At 33.0% G+C, this 11,887-nt stretch overlaps 2 protein-coding genes and 1 pseudogene across 2 annotated transcripts; 1 reads left to right on the top strand and 2 right to left on the bottom strand.

The window, feature by feature from the left end:
- Window positions 1-3,810, top strand: LOC108463823 (biotin carboxyl carrier protein of acetyl-CoA carboxylase 2, chloroplastic-like). Its single transcript, XM_017763754.2, has 9 exons — window positions 1-277; window positions 1,517-1,723; window positions 2,043-2,119; window positions 2,295-2,348; window positions 2,552-2,812; window positions 2,899-2,961; window positions 3,114-3,182; window positions 3,275-3,320; window positions 3,467-3,810. The coding sequence occupies exons 1-9, from the start codon at window positions 244-246 to the stop codon at window positions 3,526-3,528; spliced, it is 873 nt and encodes a 290-aa protein (XP_017619243.1). The 5' UTR covers window positions 1-243; the 3' UTR covers window positions 3,529-3,810.
- LOC108463822 (protein ALP1-like) lies at window positions 3,760-5,410 on the bottom strand. Its single transcript, XM_017763753.2, has one exon. It carries the CDS (start codon window positions 5,408-5,410, stop codon window positions 3,836-3,838), a length of 1,575 nt encoding a protein of 524 aa, XP_017619242.2. The 3' UTR covers window positions 3,760-3,835.
- A 4,326-nt stretch (window positions 5,411-9,736) lies between these two features.
- LOC108463510 (protein AGENET DOMAIN (AGD)-CONTAINING P1-like) lies at window positions 9,737-10,462 on the bottom strand (annotated as a pseudogene).
- Window positions 10,463-11,887: the final 1,425 nt, after the last annotated feature.

Here is an 11,887-nt window from a genome sequence, read left to right as displayed (position 1 = left end):
AATAAACCAGTTGGTTACAGCCCAATGGTGCACGTTAGAGCAGTGCAGTCGTTTTAAAAGGTGGAGAAACTGAGGAAAAACGGCGGACATTTCGAAGCGCGCTCTCTCTCTCTCTGTCTAATTTAACACTCTTCCACCAAACGCTTTGATAACCAACCCTCTCTGAATTTCATTTCCCTTTTCCCCATTTTGCCCCTTCCCTTCATTGTCGATTCCCCCCCTCTCTCTCTCTCTTCTCTTCCAATGGAGTCCTGTGCTGCTCTCCGCTCCTTTCACTGTAACTCTCTCTCATATCCATTTCTGAATAATTTTGAGTGGTCTTTTATATGTTTTGGATCTAGTAATTGTATTTATTTATTTTGGTCATATTTTTAGTTGTAGTGTCAATTATAGTGCTTTCGACGCTGAGAAATTTGAAATTAGCTTCAAAAACTGCGGAGATCTGCTTCTTCTTTTTTTTTTTTTCTATTTACTTCTTTTAATGTGTGAATATCAGCTGAGAATGTTAAGCTATCTAACTATGTCAACCTAATTTCCTTCAAATAAAATTAGAGTTATTTTTTTACTAATTATATTTGTTGAGGGTTTGGCGGAAGTTTTGTCTTTCCACACAGTCGGTAGCCCAAATGCCTGAACAGCCGTCGAGTTTACAAAGAGGCCAGGTGCAATTGAGTTAGCTAGTTCAGGTGGTACTATGCTTTCCCATTGATGCCTGAGCTTGTAAACTCGCAGGGCTCTTGGCATAGACGAGGCACATCAACAATATTGTTTTTATAACAGTTTATTTTTGAGATCATGCTAGGTTCTTGCTCCAATAACCGATATTCAAATAATAATTAAAAAGGAAATAAATCTTTGAGGGGAGGTTTAGTGGAAGCTAATTTTGGAAGTTCTTCTCGGAATGTTGTAATTTTCATTTGGGTTTCATTATTTAGGTGGAAGTATGATACTGGGACTATCTTATTCTCTGGTAAAAATATTAGCTCCTTTCATTGATTGCTTCTATTGTTGAACGATGAGGTTTAAAGTTTAAGTATATTATAGAAATGTTTTTTTAACGAAAAGTTTAAGCTTCTTGATTGGTCAATGTCTTCCCTCATCAATGAAAGTGGGAAGAACTAAAATAGAAAAAGTGGGTGCTGAATTTCATTCTTAAGATGCCAAGTGAACTATGTATTTGTCTAACTGACAAGCAATAGCGTCAAGTGTATTTTGAACATCTTCAGTATTTGGAATGTTGTATTTCTTGTTCTTTAGAGTCTTTTAGTTGAGATACTACGTAAAATCGTGTTTCTTCTGCTGTGTATAATCTGTGGTGTGATGTCCTTGGTACAAATAACATGGTCGCTGCTGGCTTATCTGGTTCTTTGTTGGCATCCATTTATCATATAGGCTTTTAATTTCTTCACATTAGCAAAGTATGATTGCAATATGTATGCAATTTTATGAATTTGCATTTTGCATATATGCCTTTTCTTGGCCATTGAAAGTTCATGTGCTGTTATTAAAATTTTAGATTCTGTAAGTGCTGTTTCACAAGCTTGTTGCACGCTTGAAAGGCCCAGTACATTTCATATGTCTTCTAGTTGCTGGCCAAATTCAAGAAAATCAGGTGTTCCAGGCTTGATGTTTGGAGGGAAGAACAATTCTTCTACAAGACGAACTGTAGTTTTAGCATCCTCTGCAAAGACGCCTGAAGCTATGGCAACAGCAAAGTCAAATGGTGACATTATATTGACTTCTGATTAAAATTTTATCTCATGATTCTCCTTTCTCAAAAATTTAATTAATTATAGTTTAGCTGCCACTGAATCAGGACTCAGTGCTAAAACTAATCACATTTGCATTTGGGTTTATTCTTATATTCAAACCTGGCTTTTCATTATTGATGATTTATACTGATTGTCAAAAGCAAAACTATTTTTACTTTCTTTTAAATACCTAAATCAAGATGGATTTTAAAGTAATCTATTATTTAGTTACTTTAGCCTTAGCATTTGTCTTGTTTTGCATGCTAAAAGTGTTAATTATGTTTGCCACAGTTCCACCGGAGAGCACCAAGAAAGGCTCATTGGAGAAGAAAACTTCACGGAATGCAACTTTTCCAAATGGATTTGAGGTGATTACTAAATCTCCAAACTGAGTCTTTTTCATTATTGCTTGTCATTGCTCACACTTCTTTTTGAGAATAGTTCACTCTTACTTTTTACTCCTTTCATATTGATCTAACAAAAAGTTCTTCCTTTGGATTCTACATGGATTGATAGTTAACATTTAATTGCTTAAACTGTCAGGCATTGATTCTGGAGGTGTGTGATGAAACTGAGGTTGCGGAGCTGAAAATGAAGGTTACTTCCTTTTCTCTTGTCATGTCAGATGCTTGCATGCTTCTGCTAAACTTAGTTTCGTGTCTCATTAATTAACCTGAAAAGTTTGGCAAAGATATGTCTCAGTGCAGCTAGCCATCTTCAGGTTTTCAGTTGTTTTATGAATTGCATTTTCCCACAAAGTACAATATTTGTTGAATCAGTTATCTGTTTCATGGTGACAGATTGGGGACTTCGAAATGCATCTGAAGCGGAATGTTGGTGCCATAAAAGCTCCCATGTCTAACATTTCACCTACGACAGCGCCATCAATCCCAACTGAACCAATGAATGAAGCAGCTGCTGCTACCCCACCTCCATCCCCACCTAAACCCTCTCCTGAGAAGCCTTCTCCATTTAAAAGCTCTGCCTTTGGGAAGTCATCCAAGTTAGCTGCCTTGGAGGCTTCTGGATCTAGCAACTATATTCTAGTACCTTCTCCCGTTGTATGTGCTGTTTATGAAGATCTAGGGTTATGTTGTATCCTATATCTCTTTGAACATCATTTTTAAGTTGCATCACTTTACTGCAGGTTGGTATATTCCAAAGAGGTAGAACACTCAAGGGAAAAAGGCAACCTCCTATCTGTAAGGAGGTATTATTTCAGTGTCAATTGGGCATTCTGACCTAAAACATTTCAAACATTCTTTGATTACAGATAGTGCTGATGTTGTGGATTTATTACTATCATGACCTTGTATCTTCACCTGGCTTTTCTTGATCCTCGTAAGTAATAAATACTTGCAGGGTGATTTGATCAAAGAAGGACAAGTGATAGGATTCTTGAATCAATTTGGTTGTGAACTACCTATTAAGGTGAATTCAATTTATCTCCACTTGTTAGTATTATATATATATACACATTAAGTAGGTGTTCACTGGTTTGTGTTTTGCATTTGTTAAAACAGTCTGATATGGCTGGAACAGTCTTAAAGATCCTCTTCGAAGATGGAGGTATAATTTTATCTGTGCATTTCATATTTATTTCGGTTTAAATGTCTAAAACACCTTTGTATGGCAATGCCACATGCATAATTACTGGAGAGTAGATAAGTTGATTTGCATTTAACTCTTGCCTTTGTTTCAACTGTGTTGAACAGATGCCGTTGGTTACGGAGATCCACTCTTTGCAGTTTTGCCATCATTTCATGGCATCGACTAATCTCTTTCTCCTACCCATGATACTTTTGCAGAGATAATGTCACAAAGTCCTTGGGTATGCATTTTGTTTTCTCACATCATTTTGTGGTTTTACTTATGGAGTGCCCTGAGCATGTGTAGTTGGTGATCTGTACTCAATGTTACTAGTCTATTGAATTCCCAGGATTACCATAGAACAATTATATATGCATACTATAGATTGAAGAGAGGTTTGTCAATTGTATAACCTAAATTCTTTTGTGTAATAAGCTTTTAGACTTTTATTGCTTTGAGTTTTACATAATGGACTATGACATGTTATTGAGATACTACAGAAGACTAGTTCCACCAAGACCGTGGTGTAACAGATTATGGGCAATATTATCCCTAGCAAGCACAGCATTAGAAGACCTCAAGTTATTTTCAGCTATCGTCTCATCATCAAATAGCTCAAACTGTAATTCGGGGTCCATATCTTCATTGTTCGTCTCACAAATATTATGCAAAACACAGCAAGCTCCAAGCACCATTGGCAACTCTTGAAGCTTCACCTCGGTTCTCCTTTGTAAGCAAGACCACCTCCCTTTTAATCTAGCAAATGCTTCTTTAGCAACATTTTGAACCGCACCCATTTTTTCATTGAAACCATGTTGAGCCCAAGTCAAATTTTGATGTGTATAAGGGACCAAAACCCAATCCATTAAAGGATACCCAGAATTCCCAACAATCCAAACATCCTTCAAACCCCTTTGGAACAAAGCAGACTTCTCTAACACTTGATCATCAGGCATTGAACCAGGCCATCCAATACAAACATCTGTGAAAATCCCTTTTTGATCAACCACTCCTTGTACTGTAATTGAATAAGAAGGCTTCTGGTTCCTTTCTGTATGCTTTCTATTGAAATAAGCTGCTACATTAACTTTAGGTGCTATAATTGGTACATGAGTTGTATACAATGAACCTCCTATATTTGGTACCCCCGATATCAACTCAAATTCTTCATTAATTTCTTTCATTTTCTTCTCATCAGGCCATTGAAGAAACTTGGGCATCAAGACATTGTTTATCGCTGAACATACCTCTAATACCAGCTTATGACAAGTTGAAATCCCAAGTCCAAATCGTTTTGAAACAAGTCTAAGTGGCTCCCCTGTTGCCAACCTCCATATACAAACAGCTACTCGTTGTCGAACAGGTATTGCATCTCTCAGCATAGTATTCTTCTTCATCACCACCGGCTCTAATTCCCTGCATATTAACCCGAACGTCGATTTACTCATCCGAAACGCCTTTCGGAACTCTTCCTCCGGGAAATCTTGATGGTTACAACGATCCCACCAATCCTTTGATCGATCTTTCACCCATAACCTCCTTTGTTGACCCCCCGCCACTGCCACCTCCGCCTTCGTTGTCGTGTCATTCCCTGAAGTCGTTGCAACAGTGGCAGCCAAAGCAGACACAGATTTCCAAGATGGTTTCACAGTTTCAGAGTAATGTTGTTGAAGCTGATCGTAAAACTCATTCATCGCTTGAACTTTTCTTTTGTGATTGGATTCAAACAAAGCTTTCTCTTGTTGGGATTCACTCATCCACTCTGCCTCTTCTTGCTTAGCTTCTTCTTCTAATAACAACAACGAAGCTAGTATATCACCAAACCCACTCTTCTTCAATCCTTCATCATTGAAACACCCATTGCCAAAGCCACCCTTGGAATCATCTTCCTTCTTACGCCTTTTGTTGAACCCGTTATCCAGGTCTTGGAACCAGGGGTTAGTACTAATACTACAAAAATCTTCGGGACTAAGAAATGAGAAAGAAGAAATGTCCATATTTGGAGGATGGGAACAAAGGGTATTGGAGTTACGCATATATATATATATACATGGAACCAAAAAAGACATATAAAAGGAGGAAGGTCAGCGGGTAAAGGAAGCGCGTGGGGGTGGGGTGTGTGAACACGGTGGTTTTGACGGTGACTTGACTTTCGTGGGATTTAGTTTTGATGGGAGTTTAACGCGGTTGAAGGCTGTGTGAGATTGAGAAGAATATTGTTTTCTATTTAAAGAATTTTTAAAGTGAAAAAGGGAAAGTTGGATAGAAGTTTCATTAGGCTTAGGATGGTTGATTTATAGATATAGGAAGGTTAGAGGGAAGTAGCTGAAAAAGGGTAAAAAGTATATATTTAACTATTGGTTCGCAAATTATCTAGTCTCTTATTTTATATTGATATCTCGATCCAATCGGTTCGTTCAATAGGTTCAATGTATGTGGTTTTGAAAACAATAGTTTAAACATTAAATTGATTGAATATTTAAGATTTTTGTCAAATTTAAATTCATAAATTTATTTTAAATTTAAATAATATTATTGGAATTAATTAAATTATTGAATTTGTTACATATAAAAGTTAAGTGAACCTGAATATTTATTATCTAAATTCACATACGTCCCTTGAATAATTACTATACAAGGGTTAATATTTGCATCAATTATAGATAGTAATCAAAGTATCTAACTACGAATACTTTTTAAATATACAATATCCAAATCTATAAAAAATAAGTTAAATTTACAAATATTTGAATTTATACTATACATTGCAATCCCTAATATTAATTTGTCATGTATTTTATATTTATATTACAATTGCTTTGTGCTATATTTTAATTAAAATATTTTTATGTCTTGTCAAATAATGGCATAAAGGATACTTGTCCTAAAGTGTGGAGTTGCCATATATGAATAGGAATTGCCAAATGAAGAATCGTGAAAGCTAACAAACTTTGGTCGTTGGTTAAAGAAGAAAAAAACCTACATAGGTTCCTCTTGACATCCTAACTATGTCCAAAACAGAACATGCTATTATGCTACCATCATCAAATGCTTCTTTCTAAATCATGATATTTAACTAACCAAACATCTTCAATAAATGTTTTATGATTTAAATTACTTTTAATATTCATTTTTTATTATTTATAGAGACTCGTTCTTTCAAAATTTATAGTTATTCCTCGTAATTTTATTATTTTTAAGATTAAAAGTGAAATCAAAAATTATATGAAGGTTCAAAAAGTGAATAATTTTTTTTCTTTTGGGTGAAATAGAATATTATGCTTTCTAGTTGCTTCTTTGGGATTGGGTCAATCTAATAAACACATGACTTGAATTATTTGGTCATATCTTCATACATAAAAGATTAAGCATATAGATATTTTAATCTAATAAAAAAGTTTCATGCAGAATGTGACACTAACACATTATATTTATTCATTTCAACTCTAAAGTCTCTCCTCTTGACTTCTTCAAGATAAACCCATCTCTCTTTTATCATGCTTTCAATCCATTAAACATGACAAACCCAAATTTTAGTTCCTAAAACTAATTAGGAAGAACAAAATTAATCAATGAGGAAAAAGGAATTTCTTGCACTTAAATTATTGTATAAAAGATAAATAATTCCTTTTCCGACGCCATCATATTTAATTAATTCATAATATTAATTTAATAAATATTTATTATCAGTATGGATATCATGCAGATATATATATATATATTGAAACATGAAGTGAAGGGGAATTGTTGGAGGGCTAGCTTTAGAAATGATAGCAAAGCAAGAAATAGTGAAAATGAAAGGAGGATGATGTGATTGGAAGTGATAGGTTAGGTTAGGTTATGACTCGATAGGATAGAATTAGAGGTGCAAATATGTGTAACATCAAACACCATCACTCACGCCATCTTTTTCGTCTCTAATTATCATATAACTCCTCCACCTCACCCCTTACATCATAAATCCTCTCACGTTGACTATAGTCATCATATTTAAAGTTCTTTTTATGTGCAGTGTATTTTCTTATGATTAGTATAAAAATAATATAAAAATAATAATAATGGTAAATTAAATATTATAATATTATTATAGTATAAAATAAAAAATTAAATATACCGTATTAAAATAAATACCCATTCAAAAAGATCCTTAAAATTTTACTACATTCCATATTAATTAATCATCATAAACTTCAAATTTAATATAATTTTAATAAAATTACTTGAATCTAAATATTCAAAATATATGATATCAACAAGTTTTTTGCTTCTTTTTAATATCTTTAGATATATATATATATAAATATAGTGAGAATTAGTTGATTTTACCTTTTAGATGCATATTCAGTTACAACTGGACTAATTTACGAAAAGTTGTACAATAAGAGATGAATATTAAAGTTTGGTTACATAGTTCAATTTTATTTTTTTTTGCATTTGCAAAAGTTTATTTAGAGAGTAATCCGTTATAAATTAATTTGTACAATACGTGATTTAAGTCAATTTACTCATCAAGTTGTAGCCTCACTTCTAATGCAATCTAGACCACTTTTTCCACTGAGACTTTTCCCTTGAAGACTTAGATGTACACTGATTAATAAGAACAATTTACTTACAATAAATTTACATTAAAATAAAAAAATTCTTAACATGAACAAAATAAGTGCTATCTCAATCTCACATTTAAATTAATAATAAACCCTTTCTAAAATAAAAATATAATGGCATGCACAATGGTAATCTATGTGAATTTCTAATTCCCTTAGATTTAACTTGATAACATTTTCAATATGGAATAAAATAAATAGAGATTTTGATGTAGTCTCTTAAAGAAAATAAACCTCTTCATATACGAGAACTTGATTATATTGAAAGTTTCCAATATATCTTTCCTTGAATTGGCTTTCTCCATGATTCTGCTTCAGTAATGGGCTATTAAAAATTTTAAAGATGTGCTTTTGGAAAGCTCAACAATCTTGGGCGACAGATGCCAACTAAGTATAATCATTGGTTGGGTTAATGCAAAATTTTAGACCTATATTTTAGGTTCAGATTGGGCTAAAAAATGGCCCTAAAATTTTGTCTAAGCCCGATCTAGATAAGAAAATGCTAAACTCGAGCCTCGCTCGACTTGCCTATATTATAATTTTTTATATTATTTTTATATAAAAAATAAATTTTAAAAATATAATACATCAAATATGCTAAAAATATTAAAATAAATGTTTCTCAACAAATAAACAGTACATTATAAAAAAAATCTTTATACTTAAATAACACTAAGATAATTGTAACTTAGCAAACAAATATTCCTCTAAAATAGTAGCAAAATTAATAATAAAATAAGAGTTATATGATAACCAATAACAACAAAATGATAGCAATATAATAGCAAAATGGCAACAACCAACAATAAAACAACAATGAAAAAAATTTAGGTAAAATCGGGTCGGATTCAAGCCTAACATATCTTACCTAAGGCCCAACCCATTTAAAAAAAAGCTTTATTTTTTTTGTCTAAGCCCATTTTTAGAGTTTATATTTTTGTCCAAACCCTTTAATTTTTCGAGTGATCTTTTGGACTTGATCAAATGATCCAACTCATAATCAGGTATAATGCGTACTTAATATATCAAGTTACGTAGATGTAGGGGTAGGGCTCCCATCCATTGAATTTTCCCTTCATTAACCAAAATAAATTATAATATACCAATTCAGATCTAAATGGATAAACTATGAATTTTTCGTAACTCATTAAATAAGAATCATAAACGTCAAAAATCAAACTATGAATTTTTTTTTAATCTAAAAATGCAAAGAATCAACTAATTTTATCACTCAAATGACTTGCCTTAAACATAAATTTCACTTTAAAAATTTACAAAATACTACTTTGGGAAGAAATTGTCATGTCGGTATAAAAATTGTGATGTGTAATTATTAATTAATTTTAAAAATAAATTTAAAGATTTAAATCAATTTAATAAATGTGATTATATAATATTTAAATATCATTAATTTATTTTTGTGCATACCAAAATATATTTATAGAAAATAATTGTGCATTAATCATTGCATAAAAAGAAATAGCGGACACAAAAGTTTTATCCTTCATTCTTCTTCTTTTTTTGTCCTCGTCTTATCTATATGTATGTAATATTATTTTATAGATATAATGTATAAATTACTTTTTTTATTTTATTGCATTTGAAATTATGGAGAGTATGGGTGTAGTTGGTGATGGATGTTGCACGGATTATCATCGGGGTCCATGTGAGCATGGGAAAGACGATGAAGCTCCTGATGGCGGCTGCTTTAAATTCTGTACAACACAACAGTTTTGTAGGAATGCTCTTTGCAAAAACAAAAATGTGTGCCATTGTGCTTGTTGATTCTAATTATATGAAAATAAAATTGGTATTAATGAAAATTAAGTTCAAAAAGTACATCAGTTTTTTAATTTAGTTATTGATTGCTTGGTAACGAAGCAAGAGTTAATTGATAGAGGAAATTGAGAACAGGTCCTTACATCAAATAGACACTAAAATAAAACAAAGGATCCATGAAGAAACAGCGATGAATATCAGAAGGTGTTGTTGGAAGTAACCCAGTGGCCATCGCGCCATTCAAGATGATGTCTCAATCGAGAAACGGGGTAAGCAATCTCATCTCTGGTAGTTTCAAAATAAACCCAATATTTAGATCCCTGTCTCCCGGTGATCTTCCCAACTCACCAACCATCGTTGTCGAAAGCATCCGCCGAGTCCAGATAATGAAAAATCTGAGTAGCTTTTGTGAAGGTTACTGGAGGTGGCACTGGTCGGACCTCGTCGGCTGAAACTATCTCAACCAGAGGCCGAGTCTGATCTTCTTCTTCAACCAGGTTCTTGTACTGCACTCTATAAAGAGTATTGTTGTTCAACGGGGATAAGATTTTAGCTTGGTAGTAAGAACCCAAGAACCCTTCTTCCTTGCTGCATACTTCGACTTTATCTCCTTTGAAAAACATCGCCATACGAGAGAGAGAAATAGTGTTGAATGGAGAAGTTTGTACAGAAAAATCAAGTAATCAATTGTTGTTTTATAGACGGATTATGCCGCCTCAAGTTATTTCTCCGAATTACATGAGATTTTGTATTAAACAAAATTAATTTTAATTTGTATTAAAATATCAGCTTTTTCCTTAATAAAAATTAAAATAATATAATGTTGAAATCCTATTTCAAGAATATTTTCCGTATCTTTCGTAAATATGATTAAAGCCACTTTTCATAAATAATAGTTAAATGTAAAGTGATAAAATTTTACAGATTTTTTTTTTGTGTCGGTTTACTAAGAAAAAAAATTGTTAATTGTGTTTAATATTGAACGCTAAATAAAATATGAGTGAGGGACTAAAATCATAGGTATCAAACGCAGTTTTCCACATGCCTCTCTCTCATAAGGGCCGCCGTGGTGCCGTCATAATAAAAAACAGAAGCACCCGATAAGTTGGGTGTATCCTTAATTAATGACGTGACCATCTTCTCCGTCTATGACTTTGATTAAGGCAAAATCGAGTTGCGAATTTGGTTGGATACGAAACGACCAAATTTGAACCACCGCGTTTGGCTTCAGACTATTCCTATTGTTCTTCAACACCTTACTGTAATCTCCATTTATAATATATGACAGGCTCGATCCGATGCTCCACTTGGCCAAGTTCACTGTAGAGACACTAAGACATGGTTCTACCAGAGGTACTGCCATTTGTCTTTTGGCATTAAGCGTTCTCTCTTCATCTTCACTTAGGAACGCACTCCTAATTTGTTTCAAAGACATTGACAAACGATTTTGTTGAGATCTCAAATTAGTAACTTGTAGAAACTTTTGAATAACCAGCTTTATTTCACTCCCGCCCAAGTCTCTAATGTAATCTTGGAATATTTGTGGCATATCCGGAGGTGGTTCCAAACCTATTTCCATCAACTTTTCCGAATCTTGTCCCTTTCTCTGATTATTAATCTTTTGCTTCTTTTTGTTGCCCTTCGTAGTTTGTTTCTTTTGCTTGCCGGTCAAGTAATCTTGTTTTCCTTCAACTCCAACTTCATGACAAGATTTGAGACCCTCTTTCTCAATCATCATCTTGTCCTCTTTCTCCTTAACTAGACGAGCTACAAACTTAGGCAATACCATCTGAGTTAATTTGTCTAGTTTCTCGCTTTCACTAGAAGTAGATGCTTCAACATAATTCAACAACTCTAGCCATGAACGATTACAATCATCAATTTTCTCTTTACACGTTAATTTTGACATCTTCGATTCTTCAAAACTTATTTCAACAATGGCAAATTTGTTAATGAAAAACTTTAGTATGAATAAACTAGTACCTATTTATATATATATTCAAGTTCTAATACATGTCTAATTTTGATTCCTATATTGTATTGAAGTGTAAAAACTTTTATCTTATTGAAACTATTTGATTTTGTTCTCAAAAGGATTAATATCCATTTATTAAGATTTTATTGCAGAAGAAACTTCTTTAAATAATAATTCCATTGAACAAG

The sequence above is a fragment of the Gossypium arboreum genome, chromosome 13 (genome assembly GCF_025698485.1).
Source record: "Gossypium arboreum isolate Shixiya-1 chromosome 13, ASM2569848v2, whole genome shotgun sequence".
Classification (NCBI taxonomy): domain Eukaryota; kingdom Viridiplantae; phylum Streptophyta; class Magnoliopsida; order Malvales; family Malvaceae; genus Gossypium; species Gossypium arboreum.
Note: the sequence above shows the minus strand (reverse complement) of the source record. Positions and strands in the feature narration are given on the sequence as shown.

Coding starts and splice junctions, on each gene's coding strand:
- LOC108463822 (XM_017763753.2), bottom strand. CDS start 5,410: ATGTCTTTTTTGGTTCCATGTATATATATATATATGCGTAACTCCAAT.
- LOC108463823 (XM_017763754.2), top strand. CDS start 244: ATGGAGTCCTGTGCTGCTCTCCGCTCCTTTCACT. Junction 2,120..2,294: donor CTTTTCCAAATGGATTTGAG/GTGATTACTAAA, acceptor TTAAACTGTCAG/GCATTGATTCTGGAGGTGTG. Junction 2,813..2,898: donor TTCTAGTACCTTCTCCCGTT/GTATGTGCTGTT, acceptor ACTTTACTGCAG/GTTGGTATATTCCAAAGAGG.